Source organism: Prionailurus viverrinus, chromosome C1 (genome assembly GCF_022837055.1).
Source record: "Prionailurus viverrinus isolate Anna chromosome C1, UM_Priviv_1.0, whole genome shotgun sequence".
NCBI classification, from domain to species: Eukaryota; Metazoa; Chordata; class Mammalia; order Carnivora; family Felidae; genus Prionailurus; species Prionailurus viverrinus.
Window position 1 is genome coordinate 14,499,380 of NC_062568.1, and position 24,124 is coordinate 14,523,503.

The 24,124-nt window shown below is 54.0% G+C and overlaps 1 protein-coding gene across 7 annotated transcripts in view; it reads left to right on the forward strand.

Moving 5' to 3' along the window:
* The window catches only part of TNS1 (tensin 1), a 202,247-nt gene that overhangs the window by 136,843 nt on the left and 41,280 nt on the right, over nt 1-24,124 (forward strand). For all 7 annotated transcript variants that reach the window (XM_047871203.1, XM_047871204.1, XM_047871206.1 and 4 more), the window contains one exon: nt 22,108-23,703. In XM_047871203.1, coding sequence (XP_047727159.1) covers nt 22,108-23,703 — 1,596 coding nt within the window. The remainder of the gene's footprint in view (nt 1-22,107; nt 23,704-24,124) is intronic.

Sequence of the window (24,124 nt, forward strand, 5' to 3'; positions counted from 1 at the left end):
AAGTTCTTTATATATTCTGAAGACAGGTCCCTTATTAGAGATGTGATTTGCAAGTATTTTTCTCCCATTCTGCAGGTTGTCTCTTCACTTTCTCTCTTTCTTTCTTTTTTTTTTGTTTAATGTTTGTTTATTTTTGAGAGAGAGAGACATAGCACAAGCGGGGGAGGGGCAGAGAGAGAGAGGGAGACACAGAATCTGAAGCGGGCTCCAGGCTCCCAGCTGTCAGCACAGAGCCCAACACGGGGCTTGAACCCATGAATTGGGCGGTCATGACCCTGAGCCGAAGTCCGACACTTAACTGACTGAGCCACCCAGTTGCCCCGTCTCTTCACTTTCTTGATGTCAGTGATGTGTCCCCGCAATCCTTGTGTGGTGATCTCCTGCTTTACTTTTGGAATGGGGTGTTCATTTTCCTGGGGCCTCTGTCACAGCTGAGATCCCAATACTTACTTGTTAACATCTGGTTGCAACTAGGGTTCCCATTTTCTAGATGAGGGAACTGAGTCTGTCGCAGAGAGGTTGAAGGCCTTGTTCGAGATAATGTCCTGAGTAAATGGTGGAGGCAGGATTCCAACATGGGGGTCTGGAGCCAGAGTCAGGGATTGATACTGCTTCCTATCACTTAATGATCTTGATCTAAAAGAGAATTCATCGGTAGCCTGAAATACTTTAGGCTGCTTGGTCTGATTTCTTTCCAGCCCTAGAGATGGTGCTTGAACTGGCCTAGAAAATCTGCCCCATTGCATAGAGAGGGAGGCCAAGTCTCAGATCCCTGGATGGCAGAGAGCTCTGCCTCTCAGCTGCCTCAGCCACCCACATGGCCCTGTGTCCGTCCCGTCATCTCCCCGAGGCCAGGCAGGATGAGGGCGGGTGACACTGTCTTCCAGAAGGTGGCCCCTTTGAGTTGGGAGGGAGGCAGTTCGGCAGAGGGGGAAATAGCCCCTGCGCCCACCCTGTGCACACACTTATACGTCATGGTGAATATCTGCCCTTGACATACTTGCATCGGGTTTGGCATCCTTGCTTTCTGAACTTTTGGGTAAGATGTGGGAAGAACCAGGAAGAGAGGAGTGCAAAACTACAGGCGGTCCCAACGGATTCACGAAAAGGTTCCAAGGATCCTGCAGTGATAATCTGCCCCATACCTCTGAGCAGAGCATTTTAAGGGGGTGATCCTCTAACCAAGAGCCTGCCAGACTGATTTTTGTTGGGATATGTCAACCTGGCTGCTGGAGAAGGCAGCCCTTCAGGTCTGTGATTTTGGGGGGTGGGGGGCAGGGACGGGCAGAGAGGCAGAAGCCCAAAGCTGCCACAGAAATCTTCTGTCCGTGTTCTGTCATGTCACATAGGACCAAAAGCTTAGTCTGCAGCAGGAAGGGAATGACTTAGCCACCTGGTGGCGGAGCTTCCCGACTGTGAGAGCACAGATCAGCTATAGTAGGGAGGTCAGGTTCTTGTCCTGTGGGCTCCCTTGGGCAGAGATGTCAAGAAACAAGGGAAATGGGTCTCAGGGTGGGATGGCCTGACATAAGGACAGAGGCAGGATGGGATGGCTTCTTGAGGAGGATCTAGGACCTTCTCTTCCCCCAAGTGAGGGGAGTCCTCTCTCCTGACTTCCTGCCACAGTCAGGGTGCTGAGAATCCAGACGGAAGGTTGGCCTGACCTTGTGGGTAAGGAGATGACACCACTGACCCAGCATCTGCCGGCCACCTGCTTTGTGGGGCGAGGCGGGGCTTGTCCCAATGCCCTTGGACCCTTAGCTGGCCCTGCTCTGCGAGGCAGCTGGCAGGCTAGGAGAATAGTGTCTGCCCGTGGAACATTCAGTAAACCAATACCCTCCTGAGGGAATGTGATTTTGGGCCTCTGTAATCGCTGCCATCGGGTGGAGGCTGGGAGGCGGCCGGAGCCACACTCAGAGCGGACCGGAGCTCCCGGCCAGTGGCCTGAGCTGCACGTCTGCCCTCCTGTGGTGCTCAAATATCAAGCTCCAGGCAGGGCAAGAGGAGAGCACTCTGCCCCTGTCAGCCACCCTCCCCTCTTCCTCTCCTGCCACACTTGTAGACAAGCGCAAGTTAGCTGGACCTGGCAAGACCCCAAGATGCCGACTCTGACCATGTCCAAGGAAAGAAACTTAAGCTCCCATGAATCAAATATTTTTCTCTACAGCTGCAGCTACTTTTCACCATCATCCCTCTTTCTCTCCCTCCCTTCTTCCTTCTCTCCCTTCCATTTCTGTTTCCTTTCTTTGCCCAGATACTTATGGATCACCTCCTAGGTGGCAGGTGCTGAGCTGGCCTGGGCATGGAATGTGGTGTCCTGGAATTGCCTGCAGATGAGGGCGGGAGGGGGTGCGGAACCGTCCCCTGTGTCCCACAGCCAGATGGAGAAGGATCTCGGCCGGGGGCCCTGGCTTCTCAGGAGAGCAGCAGCGTCTGGGGGACGGCTCTGTAGAGGGGCTGTGTTTGCCCTGGGTCTGGAAGGGGTATGCGGCATTGAAAGCAGAATCGTTTTCAAATCTAGAAGCAGCATAACAACGTTGCTCAAAATGTAGCTAGTGGAGGGAAAGAAAAGTCGTAGAATCTGACTGACCTCCCTCTCATCACAGCTCTGGTCCTGGGGCGGGTGAGTGGGACGCTAGTGTGATGCTGGAGCTGGTGAAGGAAGGAATGTTGGAGAGGGTGGAGGTGGAAGGTTTGGGGGAACACCGAGGGAGCCATATCCTAGAGTCCAGGAGGGGAGAACAGTCCGGGAGATTCAGAGAAAAGACAGCACACAATCCTGCAGCAGATGAGCCCCTCTTGCCTTCTGTTGACCTTGGACAAATCATTTAGCCTTTCTGAGCCTCAGGGTTCTCACCTGTAAAATGGGGACAAGGACAGTACCTCTCCCGTGGGGCTGAGAATTTATTGAGATAATCTATGGGCGTCTAGCTCTGTGCCTATATGTAGTAAGTCGGCAGTTCGTGTCTGTTGTCACCGATACCACTACCTGACCTTGGGTGGTGCTCTGTAAAATGCTTCCCTGAGTGCAAGTCCGTTCATTTTTCAATGATCCCAGTTGTTGAACTGGACTTGGAACCTGGGCCTCTGGCTGTAGTTCCGGTGTTCTTCCCACCACACTGCACCAGGTGTGGGTGGCCGGACCTTTTCCCCGGCATCATCCAAACACCAGGCTCCGTTCCCATGGGTGTTCTTTGCCCTGGGGTTGGGGGATAGGTGGAGGTCACACTGGTAACTGGGACAGAGCCAGGCCTAGCTCCCAGGGTCTTTTCAGGATCTTCACCTCTACGGGTCCTGCCTCCCTGGCACCAATCCTCAGCAGTGCCCAGGCTGTGGGTTATAGCGACTGCTGGCGTGGCTGTGAACTTGCTTTGTTGTCTTCCGTTTGAGAAAACAGTGCAGGGGAGCGAGAATGACGTGGTTGTAAGGGTAACCTTGAGTCTGCTCCATTGATGAAGAAGAAAAAACAAATCACATCTGTTCTTTGGTACATGGACTATCCTCAGTGACATTCACTCATTCAGTCAACAAATATTCACTGAGTGTCTCTGTGCCATCACTATTCTAGACACTGAAGATATAATTGGGCAAAACCAAGATCCTTGCCCTTGTCGCGATTACATTCTAGTGGGAGAAAACAGGCAGTGAGAATGAAAGTTTTAAAGTCATTGTAAGTAAATGAGAGGGCATGCTAGAAGGTGATAAACGCTCTGGGAGAAAATAGAGCAGAATAACGGTGGTTGAGAATGGGGGTGGAGTTGAGTGGTGAGTTGAAATTTTTTAAAAAGCTGGTTAGCCGAGCCTTCACTGAGGAGGAGACATCTGAACAAGGACTTGAAGGAGGTGAGAGAGTTAGTCAACAAAATATCTGAGGAAGAGCATTGCCAGCAGAAGACCAGCAAGTGCAAAGGTCCTGAGGCAGCAGCTTGCCTGAGACGTAGGCTTGGGAATTATCCAAGAGGCCAGTGTCACTGCAGTGAAGACTGTAATAGGCAGAGAGGTCAGAGGTAATGGGGACCAGATCATTTGGCGTCTGGTGGCCATTGCAAGGATTTGGCTTGTAGCCTAAGCTTTTTCATTTAGTGATGTGTCATGGGGACCCTGCCCTAGTAGCACGTAAAGAACCTTTATATCTTTTTTCAGGTGCATATGATTCCACCATATGCGTGTACTATGTTTTATTTAACTGGTATTTTATTTAACTGTATTTAAGTAATGTGGACAGTTGTTTCCAGGCTTTTGCTGTTGTCAGAACTGCTGCAGTGAATAACTCTGTACCTACACCATTTTTATTTGTGCAGTTCTATCTGTAGAACTGGGATTGCTGGGTGAAGATTAGATGCATACATAATTTTGAAAGGGCCAACTTGGCCTCTGTACAGGTTGTGTTAGTTGACGCTCCCCGCCAGCAATTTGCTTAGGGACTAGGAGGAAAGTCCACCTCTCCCTTCTATGCACACCCTCCATGCGTGAGATGCTATTAGGTGCCCATTATTTCCTTTACTCCTCATGACCCTCCTGTGAGATGGTTATTCTTGTTCCTATTTCTCAGATGAGCAAACAGGCACAGAGAGGTTAAGTAACCTGCCAGTGTTTGCACAACCAGGTAGGGATAGAGCTGGACTCTGATGCCCGCCATTTCTCACCATGGCTTCACAAGGGCAATGGTCTGAGGAGCTGTGCCCCCCCTGCCCCCTACCCCGTGCCTGATGCCAGCGGGCGTGTGGACTTAGCAGCCTGGGGTTTGAGACTCCTGAAAACGAGGGGCTGAGTTAAAATGGAAAGCCTGCTTGCCTGGCTGTGCCATTGCTGCATCTGCATTTTGGAGACCCTTGCAGGCCAGCAGCAGGGTGGGAAGAGGCCAGCCCGAGGGACTGGGAGCCACATTGGCTAAGCTGGCCTCCCCTTCTGTCCCCTCCCATCATCAGCCCCGGTGGCAAGACCTGGCAGGCTGCGGTCCAGCTCATTCTGCTCCAGGTGGGGGGCTCCCCACTGCTGTCTGCTGGGTCGGCTCGCTCCAGGGATTGGGTTTCGGCATTTCGCTGATGAAAATAAATCAGCTTCTTTATTGCCCAGCATGGCCCTCAGCATCTCTGCAGCCTGGCGTGTATTTCTAGATTTCCGGTAAGTCACTGTTTGTGTCCTAGCCCCCAGGGGCCCTATGGCTGCCGCATAGATAGCCTCGGATGAGCTTGGAGCCCAGAGCTACTCAGGCAGGACCAAGTAGGAGAGGAGAATCAGGCTCAGTATCTGGCCCAGTTGGATCTTTGAGCACCTAGCTTTGGGCCAGGAGTTCAGAGATCATCTGGTTGTGCTTTCCCATTGCATAGAGGAGTACACGGAGGCCCATGTAGGATCGCTCTTTAGTACTCTGGCCCCTTGACTCCCAGTCTACTGCTGTTGCTGCTGGACAGCCTTTCTCTAGGACTGTGTATTGTGCAGTGGCCAGTTACGGATGTGAGGACAGAGTTGGAGAGAGTGGGTTTTAGCTGCAGCACGACAGGTAGAGGTCTGACATCCAGGAGAACTGACTTGCCTTTGAGGGAGCTGAGAAAAGGGAACTGGTGGCAGGACTGGATTTTCTCTGAGATTCCTTCCACCCCACGCATCTGCCTAGATGGGGTGAGTGACCATGGTGCACGGACATGGGGAAACAAGGCAGCTTCTAGAGTGCTCGGACAGAGCCCCAACAAGGTTCTGAGTGCAAGAGGGACTCTGGAGTCTTGCCCCAAACCCCCTTTACTCCTGCCCCTCCTTTTCTGTGCTCAAGCATTATTTGCAAGTACAGGACTCTCCAGCAGGGACACGGGGCATCCGGCCTCAGATGACAGAGCTGCTGGACTGCTGTCCCACCCTCGAGGGCCAGAGCCTGTCCATCCCCTGGGCACTTTATCCAGGCCGCGGGCGGGGCTCCCTTTTTCTGGGAAGCAGCTGAAGAGCTGTCAGTGGGTGGGCGCCAGCAGCTCTGACTGCCTTTCTTATCCCCGACCGACTGACCAAGTCTTCACATCTTTACAGCTCATCAATGCCCTGGTGCTAGTTGGAGACTTCACCCTGGACTGCGCTGATGGCTTTAAAATTGTCAGCAGCCAAGTGTTCTTTGATGTCTGTTCTCCTCCTTCTCCAGGGGCAGTGAGATCAGATTTTGATATGAAAGCTCAAAGCTGCTCGGATCTTTTCACTTCCCTTCCTTCCTCCCTGCCCGCCCCCCCCGTGTGTACAGGACTTGAGAAATTTCCAGAAGCAGGCAGGTGCTTGTCATGTGACACAAAGAGAGAAAGAAGCCTGGGGGTGGTGCCCTGCCTTCTGTGTCCTGTCCAGGCCTGTGCCCTATGGTGTCGTAGCTTCTGTCGGTTGGTGGCGGGGGGGGGGGGGGGGACACGTCCAGCTTGTCCCTCTGCAGCAGGGAGTGCTCCTTTCTGGCCCACACCTGCCCAGTGGGTGGAGCTTGCACTCGCTGCCTGGCAGACCCCCATGGAGATGCCTATATGAGCCTCCTTTCACTTATTTGGAAAAAGAAGCAGAGCCCCAACCAGGTTTGCCACCCACACCTATACCCACACCCACGCATGCATGGAACTGCATAGACTCCTCTCTGTATACTCACCACTCGTGCAGAGAACCACAAATATCTCCCACTCAGCATACACCCACCACTCATTCATGGACCCACGTAGGCCTCTACCCCACGGCACACCGCACACTGGTGATGGGGGCTCTAATGATACAACTGCATGGCCAGTCTGATAACCAGTAGTTATGTGTGGTACTTCATGGGCCTGTTTGGTGTTAAGGATGGGGATTGACCCTTAAGTGCAGAGATGGGTTCATTTTTGTGAATTTTGAACCAGTCCTGAAACAGTTGCCTACAAGCTTCCAGAAATGCTTTGAGCCCCGGAAGCATCATTAGGGTAAATGCACAAACGCCCCAGGGGACCACGTTGATGGCTCTCACTTGGATGTCAGGGTTTAAGCAGGTCGTTCCGAACCAGCATCGCGGTTGTCACTTTCCACTCCTTTCTTCCTGGTGGACCCCCGCAGCCCTCACCCTTTGCCCTTCCCTCTCCTTCCTTCCTCCCCTCCGGGAAGCGGAAAGAACATGAGCCCCGCAGAATCACACTGGCAATGTGATCTTGAGCAAGATACAACTTCCAAGCCTCAGTCTCTTTACCGGGAAGATGGGAATGATAGTATCTCCCTTGAAGGGCATTTGTGGAAGCAAATGTGCGAGTATCCATTGAAGGGCAGACACACAGTAAATAAGTTGTGGTCTCCATTCTGTGGCACTCTCCCATTCTTCTTGGCTCCCCTGGTTCCATGGCCCCTTCCCCATTTCCCTCCATCCTTCTCTAGGGAGACTGTAAGAGTGGGAGAGGCAGGAAGAGGTGTGTGGGTATGTCTCTGACACTTGTCCAACTCAGACATCTGCCTGGGACTTGACGATTCCCTCCCTGAGTGACCCTCTGGTGCACCGGCCCCTGCCCTCGTCTCAGGGGATACTATCCTGAGGCTGGCGCTGTCTGCTGCCTTTCTGGGCAGGGGGACTTAGAGACCCTGGAAGGCTGGGGCCGTGTGAGGGGCGCCCAGAGCCTGCCCTGCCCCCATGTCCCTGAGCTTCCGGTCAGCCCTGCTTTGCATCTCCCCTGGGCTGGCAGGCAGGAGGAGGTGCTGTGGAGGTGTGTGGACATGAGTTCATCCCCCACCCAGGCAGCAGGCCCCTCCCTGTGCTCCTCCGTTGCCCACCTGACCTTCGACAACTTGACGCTTGGCATGCCTGTGCCTTTCTCCTCCCCGTGCCTGTTCCGCGTAGGACAAGAAGTTTTAGAGTTCAGAGGTCATCTTGTTCTTCTCTCTCATTTTACCACTTTGGAAACAGAGGCCCAGGAAAAGGAAATGACTTGCCCAAGGTCAAGTGGTGAGTTAGTGGCCCAGCTGGGACCGGAAACCAGGACTCGTGAGTCACAGTCCTGAGCTCTGTTTCTCACACCCTCAGTCTGGACTGGGTAATTGCTTGTTGCTGGGCCCTGACCCTTGCACTGTAGGTGTTTAGCGGCATCTCTATCCACCAGATGCCAATGATATTTCTTCTAGATGTGACAACCCCACAATATTTCCAGACATTGCTAACTGTTCCCTGGGGGGCACATCCCCTGGGGGAGGACCACTGGCCTAGCTGTCCCCTCAGCCCCTTTTCTCTGGGACCTTACCTCTCCTGCTCGTAGGGTGTGAAGCAGCCCTTCACTGGGGACACTCTTTTCTGCTTCTTGTTTCCTTTCCCAGATTGGCTGCTCGGAAACCAAAACCCCAGCCATTTTGTTCCTTAGGAAAACGAGCAAAAAAACAAAAAACAAAAAACAAAATAACCCTCCCCTCCCTCCCCAAATCCAGGTTGGGAAAGATCTTCCACACCTGGCAATGAAAAGAAAGCACGGGGCAGGAAGGGGGCTGCGGGAGGCCCCCTGGAGAACCCTCAATGTGAGTGAGAGGCCCTACCTTGTCCAGCTGTGCGTCTGCAGGGGATGAAGCGTTTGGTAGATGTGCATTTGGATGGTCTTTCTCAGCTGTAGAATTGCCCTCGACTATTCCACTCTGTTTGCGTGGCGGGACCCAGAGACCTTTGAGGTTCTTTTTTTTTTTTTTTTTTTAAATTTTGTTCTTAACGTTTATTTATTTTTGAGACAGAGAGAGACAGAACATGAACGGGGGAGGGTCAGAGAGAGAGAGGGAGACACAGAATCTGAAACAGGCTCCAGGCTCTGAACTGTCAGCACAGAGCCCGACGCGGGGCTTGAACTCACGAACCGCGAGATCATGACCTGAGCCGAAGCCGGATGCTTAACCGACTGAGCCGCCCAGGCGCCCCGACCTTTGAGGTTCTTACATAACAGGGACCCCAGTGCCCTTTGGGACATCTCCCTCATCGTGTGTGACTCTTCTCTGGTGGTGGAGAGGATTTCCTTCTGGGGACCGGGAGCCCTGGGTGGTAGTCTCTGCTCCAGCACTGACCCAAAATGCAGCAGTGGGAAACTTCCTTACCCTGAGTCTGGTGGACCACACAGGGGTGTGTGTGTGGGGGGCCGGGGGGGCGGTGACGAACTCAGGATGTCCTCTGGGTTGACCACCACTAGGGCTCATCCAGGCTGGCTGCCCTCAGCCGGGCCTCATGTGGCAAATCTGGGGTCTCAAGTACTACTGAGCGTCTGAGGGCCTCCAGAAGGTCACCAGGTCACAATCTTGCTCTAGATCTTATATTTCATGAAGCCGCCCTGCCCAGGACTGTCTCAGGGGGCAGAGGACACGCAGCCGCCTTGGAAGCAGGAACAGTGCTTTCACATCTCAAGCTTAGCTTCCCCCACCCCCTGTCCAGAAAGATTTTTGCTGTAGCTCTATTCTGCAGTTTACATTAAGGAAAAAAATGTTTGTTTTTTCCTAAATAGAATGCATGGTAAAACTGAGTCTATCCTTTTTCAAACCAGATCGACCACACCCCTGCCCAGTTCTCCAGGAAGCACTTTCCTATTTGTGTGAAGGCAGCCGAAGTCTTGCCTGCCCCTCCTTCCTCCTCCTTCCTCATGGTCCTATGGAGAAGCCATTTCTGGAGGCGGGAGAGGCGCTGTTGGCAGTAACCAAACTGGACGGTCTTGGTACTTAATTAGCTGAACAGCATCACTGTTTCATTTGATGCCATGATTTTGGAGCAGGGAAAGGACAGGCCAAGTGATATGCCCTGAAGCTTAAGCATCGGGCATACTGCATCTGGGCCCGGGACACTAGGGTCACTGAGGTGCCGCTCAGGGTGGAGCTGGGTTAGGGAAGGGGGAGGAGGAAGCAGGTGTCATAGTTGTGGTTGTGTATATGTGGTTGCCTCATATAGAGCATCTCTGTGTGTTCTGTGCTGTGCCGAGTGCTGTATGCGCACTGCATTGGTCTTTGCAGTACCTTCTGAGATAAAAATATTAATATACTCCATTTTGCTCAGAAAAATTAAGTAATCAGCCCGGGGTTGCACTAAGCTAGTAAGTGGTAGTGTCTGGATTCAAACCAGTGTCTGCTTGACCCCTAAGCCTGTGTTCTTAGCCACTGTTCATGGCAGATGCTGAAGTGACATGAGCAAGAAGGGCTGGGTATAACATTAAGCTTCATTATTAAAGGTGTGGTTTCCAGAACGTGGGAGGTGATAGGCGTATGGGGCTATATAGATCAGAGAGTTACATGCGTTGTTTGTGGGACCCTTGCTTCCCAGTGATAAAACCACTCCCACGGGTGCTCGGATAGTCAAGCAAAGGGAGGTAATGGTACGGCGGGCGCAGGGACTCCAGGTTGGGTTCTGGGGAGAGACTGCCTGTCAGAGGAGAGACTTAGGAGGACATGTGCACCATGTTTAGTATCTGAAGAGCTCTCGTGTGGCAGAAATTTACCATCAGGCATGATAAGGCCAGTTAGTGGAAAAAACAGGGTGCTAAAATCTACCCGTTACAGCCATCTAAAGATGAAGTGGGCGTTTTGGGGGGATAGTAAGATTCCCCATAGCTGAAAATAGTTAAGCAGAGCGATGACCAGTTTTTCCCAAACCTGGTGGCCTAGTGTTCTCAGCTGGGGAGCGTTTCACAATTCAGATTCCCTAGACCCCACCTCTCACAATTCTGCCTCTGAAGGTCTGGGGTGGGGCCAGGGGTTCAGGGTTTTTATAAAACTCCCAGGGCTTCTGGTGCAGCCGGTCCCTGGAGGTAGCACAGAACTGTAGGATCAGGTTGTGACTTCTAGGGACTTGTGCGGTGGTTTCCAAAGGGTGGTTATGTTGGCCACATTGACAATTATATATGAAACGATTTTAGGTGCATTTATTTTAATGCGTGTTAGGGAAAAAAGGTACAGATTTTATGCGGTATGTATCTATGGGTATTGATGCTTAGAACTCATTGAGCTTAAATTAGGTTTTTAATTAATTATTTACATATTTAATTTGAGAGACAGCGTGCACGTGCACAAGCAGGGGAGAGGGGCAGAGGGAGAGAGAGAGAATCCCAAGTAGGCTTAATGCTCAGTGTGGACCCGGATGCGGGACTTGATCCCACAAACCTGGGATTGTGACCTGAGCCGAAATCAAGAGTCAGATGCTCGACCGACTGAGCTGCCCAGGTGCCCCATATGAAGTTTATTTTAAAAGTTGCAAAATTATATAAAAATGATGTTGGTAGGATTCACATGTACAGATAAACAAGAAGGTCCTATACAAATAAAATCTAGGTTAACACTGTTGTGGGTGGGGTTTGGGTAGGAACGTCCATGGACAGGGTAACCTTAACCCTTTCAGGAGCTTGGGGTTTGTTGGTTAGTTCTAGAAGGCTCTGTGGAGGTAGGAGGGTAATTGCGGTAGTTTGTCCAGATGGTGGTCTTCCAACAACCCGGCACTGGGAAAATTCCAAGTTGTCCTGCCTCCAGTTTGGAGCCTGAGGCCTGGAAATTCACTTCTCCCCTCCCCATTCGTAATGGTGTCCGCGAAGTCTGTGTTACTGGGCTAGGGGCCTATCCTGTCTCATCCCTGTAGATGCAGTTAGACAGGGCAAGACCAGCGTACCGGGTATTTGGTACCACGTTTGTTCTTCCTCCTATTTTCCTTGTTTAGTCTCAGAAAGAGGCAGCCAGAGAGTGATGCTGGCAATGGGGAGGGGGCCAGGGTTGAGGTATCAGCTCAGGTGCCTGCCTCTTCCCTCCCGAGCCTGCCTGTGGCGCCGGACTTGTGAAAGGTCTGGGCACTGGGGTGGGGTGATGCAGAAGCATGCTGGGATTGCAAACTAACTGGGGTCTTCAAGGAGACAACAGACCCTGAAGCCCCCATGGCCTGGCTGCAGCCCCCAGGCCATCTCTTACCAACTCTGAGAGTTGGGACATCCCCTTGATGTGCAAATAAGTCACCAACGTGGTGCAAATAAGAGTTAAGGTTTGGTGTCCTGCTGTCAGGGACACCAGGACTTTCTGGCACTTTTGGGGGCACGCCAGGATGATGGTGAGGACTTTTGGGAAGCTCTCGTGGTTTTGGCTGAGGGGGTTGCTTCAGATCTGGGTGCTTGGGGTTGAATGTGGATGTCACTGATGCTCTGAAAAGTTATTCTCTCCACTCTTCATGATCTTTATAGATTGCAACAAGCTGAATACTGAGAGCTAGTCATTGGAGGCATCTTAGGTGGCCTTGGTGGATCAGTATCCTGGGCCAGATGCCCACTGGCCTTCCCAAAGTTGGGCCTCATAAATCGTCCAGTTCGCTGAGCCAGAATCCAAAGCTTTGCACTGAAATGTAACTTTGGGGCTCCTGTCCCCCTCCCAGAGACCGGCCTGGGTGACACCTCAGTTCCTCTCCTCAGAACTATTGTCACCTCTGGGAAGAACAGGGGCTTTTTTTTTTTCTCTTCCCCTTTATAAGCCAAGGAAGTGTCCTGGTTCCTAGACTCTGCCCCGCTGGGGGGAAGGAGGGGGAGAGGGAGGGGAAAAAAAAAAAAGATTTCCACCTTATTGTTCAGCAGCTGGAAAATTGTTGTCATCTGTTCTGCCTTTCATTTGCTGAGAATGGAAAAAAATGTGGAAAAATTTGGAGAAATAAATCTCAATACCATCGTAGGAGCTCTGGCCCTTCCCTCTCTCCCCCTAGCATCCCGGCTGCTCTGCTCCCGGGCTCGCTCTTCCCACTTCGCTGGGCACTGGGGCCACGATGGGTTTGGGACTGGGGCTGAGCTGGGCCGGGCTGCTGGCTGCCGCTCCTCGCTCCGTGTGGAGGGCTTGGGAAGCCACTGTGATGTCATTCAAGAGCTGCATAGCTACAGGATGATAAGTGAAGCCCTGGGGACCCAGCTGGCTGAAATTACAGACAGAGTTTTATCCCACTGGCTTCCTACAAGCCAGAGCGAGGCAGAGCTGGCCGAGAGGGGGAGAGAGCGAGGGAGCGAGTGGAGGGAGGGGTGGTGCGTGTGGACCGGGCAGGCAGGCGGCACTGGCTCCTCCCACCCCTGACAGTCTGAGGGAGCCCCGAGCAGGACACAGACAGCCTTGGGGCTGTAGCCATGGAGGACTTATTTGAAACTTGAGGCACAAGGAGCAGAGATCAGATCGGAGTGGTTATCTCTCCTCCCCTCTCTCCCTCTCCGTCCAGAGGGTAAGTGTCTGCTGGGCAGTTGTGTGTGTCCCTGCGTGGCGATCCCTGTAGGACCCGGAGGTGGGGGTGGGGGGGCTTCTGTGCTCGTGGACCGGGATCTGCCGTGGACCCGGACCAGGGAAGCGCGTGGGGCGGTGTGCGGCTGTGGCCCGCCGCGCTGCCTTTGGAGGTGGCCACCTCCCTCCTGGACTTGCTGCCCTGGGATGAGTGAAAGCCGCCGCCTCAGGTCTGAGGGGTGGCTGAGTTGGTGGGGGGCAGAGTGAGCTGGCCTCGCTCACGGAGGATGAGAATGGGGTGGTGGGTGGAGGGAATGTACTGGAGGCATGGCTAGCTCCCGAAACATTCCCAGTGGGATGTTTTATTCAGGACACCCCCACCCCCATTCTGTGGTCGGGGCTTTGTGGCACCCCCCCCGTGCTGACCACTCCCCCGCTGGCTGCCCGTGGGCTCCCATTCATGGCTTTCCCCCAACTTTGGCAGGGCCTGTATTGGCTCGACCGTCCTCCTGGCCAGGGATCCCTGAGTGTCCAGGCGGACGCCCTGGCCTGGCAGAAGGACTTCGGTTGTTGTGGGCTCGGGTGCTATTTTTACTGTCCCGAGCGCCTGTGATATCTGGTGCCCAGATAGGCCGAGGGCAGGGAGTGGGGGCGCCAGGCTCTGCTTATAGTGCCTGGCGTGGGAGCTGAAGGCCAGGCTGGAGTCAAGCAGCTGGCCCTGAGAGTTCACGTTTGCCCCACAGGCGTGGGCCTTTGTGTGACCTCGGCAGGTCACACATCATCCAGGCCCCGGTCCCTCGGGTCTGAAATAAAGGTCACGATTGAGTTTTCTGTCCCTACTCCCTCTCTCTGGAGGAATTCAAGTAAGATAGTATCTGTGAAAGTGCCACGGGTCCTTCCTGAGGAAGGCCTGGAAACACATCTATCATCATCGCTTGATGAAGCCCCATATATTATACTGTGAGGTTCTTGGTGTGCAGCCATGAATGGAGTCCCCCTGCCCTCCCCAGACTTCAGCCATCTTCACCTTGAAGGCCATTAGGAGAACGAGCGCCGAACTTCTCTGTGCTGGGTGACCTTGGGGGGGAGGGGGAGGGATTCGCTGAGCCTGCTGAGTGTCATTGCCTCCTGAAAACTGAGGGGTGGGCAGTGGAGTAACTGATCCCCTAAGACCCTTTAGCTTAAAACCTCATGACGTTTAAAAAGCTCTCTTGGCTCCACTAACTTCCTGGAGCAGCCCGTGGGAGGGGCTGTCTTTCCAATTTCTCTTTGACTGCTGACTTTCTCCACCTTCAAGGCCCACAGGGTGAAGTTGAGACCAGGCCTCCACTTGGACATTGGGCTTTCTTTCTTTCTTGTCTCAGTGGAATGACGGAGGTGGCCACCCACCCTCCCTGGGTCCACAGAGGCGGGTTTGTGGGTATCTCTGGTGAGGTCGCTTGTACAGGGCACAGAGCCACCTGTGAAAAGATTGACAGCAGCCTTGAGAGGAATCTTACTGATCTTTTGTCCAGTCTCGGAAAACGTACTGGGTTCCCTCCAAGTGCTATGAAACAAGAAGAGAGACAGGTGTCTGTTTGCCATGCGTGGACTCGTCTGTCCCTGCCCACGGGGCCTGAGGGCCCGTGCTCCTCCGCGGACACCTCCCAATGTGGACCTAAGTCTCTTGGGATGCACCTGTTGCCTGTTCTCTGCCATCTCAGAGGCAGTGTCTCCTCTGTGCGCTTCCCCTCCAGAGAGTTGCGTGCTCCTCTTCAACCCTAATTCTGCTGACCTTCAGAGTCCCCGAGGAAGCCCGTTCCCATCTGGAGATGTTCCAGAGCTCTCTGCAGCTGGGAGGAACAAAGGGCTGCCTCAGTCCCCGGCTGGCTGTGGGATGGGAGGTCAGCATGGGTGGAGGCTAAGGCTGTCACAGACAGGGGCACAGGAGATCCCTGCCACTGTTGCTAGGGTGTCTCAGGAGGACCCCAGGTCGTGCCTGGGCCATGGGGCTGAGGTTCTGTATGCCCCTGTCCATCACCATCCTCTCCTCACCCTTGCCTTCCTCGGGCAGGTCGCAACTCAGTGGGCTGCTCTGGGCTAGACCCCCTCTGCGCTCCCCCAACCAGAAGGTTTTCCTTTTGGTGCGCTCTCCCGTCTCTCGTAGAGCCTGGCATTCTTGGCGGAATCCCGGGTGCCAGAGAGGGATCCCCAGAAGCAGCACCCTGTTCGATGCATACATCTAAATTTAAGAGTCATAGATGGACTTGGAGGGGTCTGTTGACCCCCTGAAATTAGGTACGACGTTTGTGCTTGTGCATTTTTTTTGGAAATTAGTCTAGGCTTTCATCAGCTATCCCCAAGGGTCCTTACCTAAGAAAGCTAACGTCCACTGGACTGGAGTATGGCCGTGGAGCCCTCTGAGAGACACCGTGGGTCCAGCTCTGGCTCAGCCAGCTTACAGGCACCTCCACCGTGCCCAGCCAGTGCTAATAACCACGTAAACACTCCTCTCTCGTGCTGTTCTCTTTCTTCTTCCCTTTGGCAGACGCTTGGGTCCACCTTGAACCTCTGATTTTTCTCATTCCTGGGTGGCAGTGGAAGAAGAGTGTCCCAGTAGCTGACAGGACTATATAAAAGTTTTTGGATTATTTAATATAACGCAAGAAGCATTTAGGAAACGTATAATGTGTGCCAGGCACTGTATCCTGTAGAGCTGTCCTAATAGCCATGCAGGTTATGCCTTAAAGTCCAAGAGGCACTGTTCACGTAGAACATATTGTGAAGGGTACCTTCTGGGAACCAGGCACTGGACCGGGGGGTGTGTGGGGAGAGACAAAGGCTTTTTCTCCAGGAGCCCTCACCTTAGTGGGAGGACACACATGGATAGCAATAGGGAGGTTGGTGTTAGAGTAGTTGTCCGAAAAAGGCAACAGGAACAGGGAAGAGGTTAATCTCAGTCTGGAGGGCTGTGGGAAAAGGGTTAGGTTGAGGAATGTGTCACAAAGCAGTTCAGACTGAACCTGAAGGAGGAGAAAGGGGTTTTCCAGGGAAGTTGGGAGCTTTGGGGAAGAAAAGCAAGGAAGGATCTTACAGGAGAAGGAACAGCATGTACAAGGCCCAGAGGAGGAAAGAGCATGTGAATATTGAGTGCGTTGAAGGGTATTTGGAGTATTGAGGACAGTGAAGGTGAGGCTTCAAAAGGCAGACAAGGGCCAGATGAGAAGAGGTCTGGCAGTCCAGCAGTGGTGGGTTGGGCTTTACTCTGTGGGTGATGGAAGCTGTTAAAATAGGTAAAGAGGAATAGAGAGAGAGGAGAATAGTGTCCGGATGTCCCAGTTCTAGCTTACGGTACGTAGCTCCTGAGTCTCGTCACTCAGCAAACCTTCAAGTGAGCATCTGAATCTTCACTCGCCAGGCTTGGAGGCTGGGCTCTGTGTGGTTAAATGGTTGATGCAAGCTGACTTGCCATTAAGATGGGGACCATCCTTTGGAGTAACGGGGTGTATCTGGCACAAAGGTGGGGTGGGAAGGGGTACATCTCCTCTGCCTTCTCTCCAGAACCGTATCTCTGTGGCCTCCCTGCTATCTAGCCAGCCCCCTCCTCTGGCTCTTACACTGTTGCTTCTCAGTAGCCCTGGTCCTAGCCCCAGCCTGGCTCCCTCCATGACCGAGGGAGAGTCTGGGGCTAACGGGTTAACACGTCCAGAGCTTGCTCTCCAGGCTGCTTCTTGGCCTAGCCTCAGCCCTTGTCAGAGCTCACCCACTTCTTATTTATTTATTTATTTAGAGAGCATGCACGCACAAGTAGGGGAAGGGCAGGGAGAGGGAGAGAATCCCAAGAAAACTCAGTACTGCCAGCACAGAACTCAACATGGGGCTCGATCTCACGAACCGTGAGATCATGATCATGACCTGAGCCGAAACCAAGAGTTGGACGCTTAACCAATTGAGCCACCCGGGTGCCCCAAGGCTCACCTGCTTCTTGGACACACATGACCTTTGATGCTCCCCTCCCGTGTCTAAGGAGCTGAGATTCCCTTTGGGTCTGCGGGGGCCCCGGTCTGCCTCTGAGCTACCTGTGTCCACGGTGGGCACGGTGCCTCTTCCTATTGGCACGGCACTGATTTTCTTCTACAAGGGTTGGTCATCACTGCTCTGGGCAATATATTTTAATGAATTGCTATTCTGCTGGATGTGGACCCAAAAGACTTTTTATCATGAAAGGCCCCATCCTGAAAACCTTAATATATCATTCACTATTCAAAACAGGTCTGCAGGTTAGACAAGGAGGGGTCGCTCCTCACTGAATCATCACTAAAGGAAACTTCTTTCTTGTACTTGATCAGCCTGGCACCTTTTGTTATTAAAAAAAATTTTTTTTTAACGTTTCTTTATTTTTGGGACAGAGAGGGACACAGCATGAATGGGGGAGGGTCAGAGAGAGGGAGGGAGACACAGAATCTGAAACAGGCTCCAGGCTCCGAGCTGTCAGCACAGAGCCCGATGCAGGGCTCGAACTCACGGACCGCGAGATCGTGACCCGAGCCGAAGTCGGACGCTTAACCTACTGAGCCACCCCGGTGCCCCTGGCACCTTTTATTCTTTACAGTCAGGCCATCTGTCCTGACATCTAAACAAGAAAATTTCTCCACTAGACATTAGTAAGAGAAGTGAGGATCTTTAATCTCAGAGTCCAAAGTGCTGACCACCGGGATCAGGGTTTCCCAAGATGTTATCCACCTGTGTGAGCCCCAGAACCTTGGGAGAGCTAAAACACTGCTCTGTGGCCTCACCCCAGACCTATGAGTGAAAATCTTTGGGGGTGGGGCCCCCGAATCTACATGTTTTTAACCAATCCCTGGAGGAGATGCTTATGAACATCAAAATTGGGAAACACCTGCCCTAAACCCATATCACCTTTGCACCCATGTTTCTTTCATTCTGGTTGAAGTGTATGGGATGGATGCGTCCCTCCTTCCCTGCATCCTGGCCTGTGCCGCGCCTTCTAGCACCGCACACACCTCCGAGGCCTGCTGGCAGGAGCCTAGGGAGTAGGTCCACATCCAAGTCAGCTGGGGATTTTCCTCAGGGCTTTCCAAAAGCGTGACTCACACATCTGGAGTACGGCCGCTGTGGAATAAGGGCCTCTTGGTGCAATGAAGCTCAGCGTCGAGGGTGGAGTGCGGGTTCGGAGCAGCTGCAGGGGAGAGCCAGGAGATGTAGTCAGACAAAGCAAGTGGGGCCTTGAAAGGACTGCAGGCTTCTCGGCTTCCCTAGAGCAATGGCCAGGGAGAAGGCCCATGAGACAGGACGTTCTGGCTGGCTTGGCCTTGGGGCTGGGAGCTCTCCACTCCGGGCTGCTTGTAACTCGTGTTTCCCCTGAAGTTTAGCTTTCTGTTCCACCGTCACCCATGCTGGTGACAGGTTCCTCCTGTCCCCACGGCTCCACCAACCAGGCAGGTTCTTCCTCTGCCCCCTGCTCCCTGCCCCTGGATGCCCAGCACCCTCTCAACTGAGAGGATTTACCTGAACTGGTCATGCCCCTGGAGGCTTCTGGGACTGTGAGTTGAATCTGGTGGCCCCTCAGGTTTAGAGCCTCAAAGCCAACTCCCCCCACCTTTCTAAAGCCCCTCTTCTCTGGCTCTCTGTTTCACCCTCCTCCTTACTCTGCCTGCCTCTCTCTTTTGCCCTTCCTGCCTTAATAGATTGAAACCAGCGCTATGTTCCGGCTTCTTGTGGTCCTGCTAAATAGCACTTAACGCGGCCACGGTGGATGGGCAGAAGGGAATGATGGGCATGTGCGTACCGGTGTGGGGTGCGGGGAGCACTTTATCTCCTTTAGAAGGAACGGGGGTGCGTGCCTCCGCTGGGGTCATGCTGACGCGCTGGGGTTTCAGTGAACCCTCACGGGGACTAGACAGACCTGGGATGGGTCTGGGGTGTCCTCACTGTCTCCCCCTGATGTGAAAAGGAAGACCAGTGAAGGTGCAGAAGAGCCCGGAACATGTAGCCAGCACTGGGTGGTCAGAAGCAGCTGGCTCCTTTTTGGAAGACAGCAATAGACATTTCCGTTTGTTACTTTGGAAAAAAGATTTAGTTCAACAATTTTTACTTCTTCCATTTTCTTACTCAGCCTCAGTGGCCTGGCAGTTACTGTTCCTGATGTTGCTGCAAACAGTGGACCCCTTGGGGGTAGATTACATGGCAGAATGAGCTTAATTTTGACGTTGTCAGAATCAATGAAGGGGCCAAAAGGGACGAGATATCAGGTAGTGTAGTGCTAATTAGTGTGAATTCTTCCTCCCTGCCTCCGGGAACGCTCTCTTAGCTCTCTTGCCAAAAGCTCTTCTTTTATGAACCCGAGTGAGATGCAGGAGTGGGTCCACTTTCTCCCAGAAGGAAAGGATACTTACAGGTTCACACTGGCTTGCACCCAGCGGTTCTCATCGACCCTAAGTGCAGATGGGGAGCGTACTGGACACACCACCCTTTGCTTTGCTGTCCCCCCTGCTTCCCAGACCACATGAGCATGGGCTTGGGGGATTAGGAGGTGCAGGGGATGCAGGAGCTCCCTGGCCCGGAAGGCACCTGGCGTCTCGCAGTGTGAGCTGCAGAGTGGGGCCAGGGCCCCGGAATGGGCCTGTTTCTCTGGTGCCAGCAGCTTTCCAGGCACAGAGAGAAGGAAGGACAGCCCTCCAGCCTCCTCTGACTGCTTCGAGGGGCCCACTCTCATGGCACCACCCTCGGAAGTCTGAGTGGAAGAGAGCCCTTGTCGGCAATGCTTCCGGCTAGGGAAGCAGTCAGCTGGGGTCTCTTATTTGGTGTAGCAAGGAGCCCAGTTCTTTAGAGGACATGGCACGAAGGACAGCCTCTCTCCTTTAGTAGCTTCGACACCTTACGGACGGTGACAGGCCACTTAGAAGAGGCAGCCATGCTTGTATCTGCATCTTTTTTTTTTTTTTTTAATTTTTTTTTTTTCAACGTTTATTTATTTTTGGGACAGAGAGAGACAGAGCATGAACGGGGGAGGGGCAGAGAGAGAGGGACACACAGAATCGGAAACAGGCTCCAGGCTCCGAGCCATCAGCCCAGAGCCCGACGCGGGGCTCGAACTCACGGACCGCGAGATCGTGACCTGGCTGAAGTCGGACGCTTAACCGACTGCGCCACCCAGGCGCCCCTGTATCTGCATCTTAACAACTATTAGGGGACCTGGCACAGGGAGCAGACCGCTGGAGATTCAGACCTATGTCTGATTCAGACCAGACCCATCCCTGTGAGCCTAGGGCTGTGGCCACACTCTGGCCCCCTATCACTTGGGGCCTGCTGCCGGCCGGCATCCCAAAGCCCCAGGGAAAACTGGGGACAGATAGATGGTTCTGGAGAGTTAAGTGAATGGGCAGAGCATCCAGCCCCCGGGGGGTGTGTGTGGACCGTGTGCCTTGCCGGCATCTCTGTGCCTGCTCCCGGTGACGTCATTTGGTTGGCCTGTGGTTTGTGTGTGTGTGTGTGTGTTGATCAGGATGTTCCTGTTTTGTGGTTGTCTGATCACTTGTTTTTGGCCGTGGGCTTCTGTATGAGTGTTTATTTTTAGAGGCTGCCACTTCTGGCCTGAGGGCCTATCCTTGGGCATGGTAGGAGCTTGTATTTTCTGGAATGATTGTGGCTTTAAATTGAAGTATTTATTTTTGGGTATTGCTGCCTTTTATGTGTTTATTTTACTGTGTGTGTGTGTGTGTGTGTGTGTGTGTGAGTGATACGAGAATGGAATAATAGAAATTGCATGGTCTTTGAAGTTCTGATTTCAATTTTGCTTTTAATTTAGTTGTATTTTAATTGACTTTTAAGTGATTTTAAATCTCTGATTTTAAATCCTCGCTTTACCAGATACCGTGTATCTGCAGATAAATGGTTTCACTTCTGTGAACCTCAGTTTCTCCCATCCTTAAAGTACGTGTAAAACTCGCTGACTCACAGGATTAGAAATAATGTGTGTGTAAAGGTGCCTAGCAAGGTGATTGGCGTCTCGAGGTCACCTGTCTCGTGTACCTCAAGAGCACACCAGGGCGTTTGATTTGGCTGCTGGGTGTTCGACTTGGGTGATTATGAGCTGGTGTGTGTGTGTCTCTGGATGTCTTTGTGTCTGGTTTTCCCGTGTGTGGTTGGTGTGTGTGTGACTGTTGGTGTCTGGCTGGAGTTTGTGCAGTTTTTGGGAGGGGACTTTCTTTTCTTGCCAGCTGGGGGCCTGCCTCGGAGTGAGGGGAGGGGAGGTGCTTGTGCGTGTGTGCATGTGTGCGCGTGCGCGCGTGTGTGTGTGTCGGGGCTGGAAGCTGGGCTGCTGACTGTACAGGGTGTGAAATCACCGAGTCCCTCTGGGTGGGGAAGTTCTTCGTTCCTGAGTCAGCCCTTTGGCCCTGAGCCACCCAGTGCTCACTCTTTCCTTTCAGAGAAAGTATTGCTCATGGGGTCGCCAGAGCTGTGTGCAGACAAAATGACACAGGGGACACCCTTCCTGGATGAGAACATCTCCTTTTGTGTTCTGGATTCCTAAGATGTTTCCCATGCCACCCTGGCCCCTGAACCCCCTTTCCAGAAGCCCATGAGCCCAGCATTCAGAGGGAAAGCACGGGGAGTGCTGGCTTGGCCGAACTCCATCTTGACCCAGTACCTCCAGGTCTTTGGGAAGCTGGGGAGATACCAGAGCCAGGCTTTGGACTGGGGCATCTTGCTCCCAGAGCACCCCAGCCAGTCTTAGACTTCGCTGTTTGGCCCTGAAGCCGGGTGTTGGGGCCCAAGAGCCTGGGGTAGGGGTCCCTTTGTCCTCCTCCCCTATATCCTCTGACCTCAGCTCTATCTCGGGTGGTGTGAGGAGATTTTAGGGTCTAGGGAACGGAAGCTCTTGGCTCCTTTCCTTGGGGAGGAGATGTCATTGCCTCCCACTGACGTCTGCTGATTGTTGTTCCCCCCGCGGCTCTCTTACAGAGGTGGTGGGACACACTCAGGGGCCTCTGGACGGGAGCCTGTATGCCAAGGTGAAGAAGAAGGACTCCCTGCACGGCAGCACCGGAGCCGTCAATGCCACCCGTCCTGTCCTGTCGGCCACCCCCAACCACGTAGAGCACACCCTCTCCGTGAGCAGTGACTCCGGCAACTCCACAGCCTCCACCAAGACAGACAAGACCGATGAGCCTGCCCCTGGCCCCTCCAGTGCCCCTGCTGCCCTGAGTCCTGAGGAGAAGCGGGAGCTGGACCGTCTGCTCAGCGGCTTCGGCGTAGAGAGAGAGAAGCAAGGCGCCATGTACCATACCCAGCATCTCCGGTCCCGCCCAGCGGGGGGCCCTGCCGTGCCCTCCCCTGGCCGCCATGTCGTCCCGGCCCAGGTTCACGTCAACGGTGGGGCCTTGGCATCTGAGCGGGAGACGGACATCCTGGATGACGAGTTGCCCAACCAGGATGGGCACAGCGTGGGCAGCATGGGCACACTGTCCTCCCTGGATGGGGTCACCAACACCAGCGAGGGGGGCTACCCAGAGGCCCTATCCTCACTGACCAACGGTCTGGACAAGCCCTATCCCGCGGAACCTATGGTCAACGGTGGGGGCTACGCCTATGAGTCCGCCAGCCGGTCGGTGCCTGCCCACGCTGGCCACACGGCCCCCATGCGGCCCTCCTACTCTGCACAGGAGGGTTTAGCCGGCTACCAGGGGGAGGGGCCCCACCCAGCCTGGCCGCAGCCAATGACCACCTCCCACTATGGCCATGACCCCAGCGGTATGTTCCGCTCTCAGTCCTTTCCAGAAACCGAGCCCCAGTTGCCCCCAGCTCCGGCCCGTGGGGGCAGCAGCCGGGAGGCCGTGCAGAGGGGCCTGAATTCCTGGCAGCAGCAGCAGCAACAGCAGCAGCAGCCACAGCAGCAGCAGCAGCAGCCTCGTCCCCCTCCTCGCCAGCAGGATAGAGGCTACTTGGAGAGTCTCGGGCCCAGCAGGCCCAGCCCCCAGCCACTGGCAGAGACCCCCATCCCCGGCCTCCCTGAGTTCCCAAGAGCAGCCTCCCAGCAGGAGATCGAGCAGTCCATCGAAACACTCAACATGCTCATGCTGGATTTGGAACCGACGGCCGCCGCCCCCCTGCACAAGTCCCAGAGTGTCCCAGGGGCCTGGCCAGGGGCTTCCCCGCTGTCCTCCCAGCCTCTCTCCGGCTCCTCCTGTCAGCCCCATCCACTGACCCAGTCCAGATCTGGCTACATCCCCAGTGGGCATTCCTTGGGAGCCCCTGAGCCGGCCCCACGGGCTTCCCTGGAGTCCTTCCCTCCTGGCAGGGCTTACTCACCTTACGATTATCAGCTGTGTCCAGGTGGGCCCAACCAGAGTTTCCGTCCAAAGAGCCCAGCCTCCTCCTCCTCGTCTGCCTTCCTTCCAACTACCCATAGCCCTCCAGGGCCTCAGCAGCCCCCAGCCTCTCTCCCTGGCCTCACTGCTCAGCCTCAGCTCCCACCAAAGGAAGTGACTTCAGACCCCTCCCGCACTCCAGAAGAGGAGCCACTGAACCTGGAGGGGCTGGTGGCCCACCGGGTAGCAGGTAAGGGCCTCGTGGGCCATCAGTCTTAGGAATCCCCTCCCCTTCCCTCTTTGGTCTTGGTTGGTCTCGCTGCGGGGAGGAGGTGTAGGCACAGCCGTTGCCCCTTGGCAGGTGCCGCTTGGACCTGGAGGAGAGGCTGTCAGGAGCCTCGTCCTAGCCGTCCCTTCCTGTATTCGTTGTCTGTTAGTCTGTAAGCCAGGCATTGAGATTCAAAGATCAGTGTCTTTCAGTTCCTGCCTTCAGGGAGTTTACTGTCTAGTTAAGGGACAGCTACGCAGGAATGTAAAGTGTGCTGTGACAGAGGTGGAGACCAAAGCCCCAGAGCCGGAGGGAAAGCAAGGCTTACCACCTAGGGCAATCAGGGAAAGCTTCTTGGAAGTGGTGACTTTGGGGCTGGAGTACAGATTCTCTATGCAGAGAG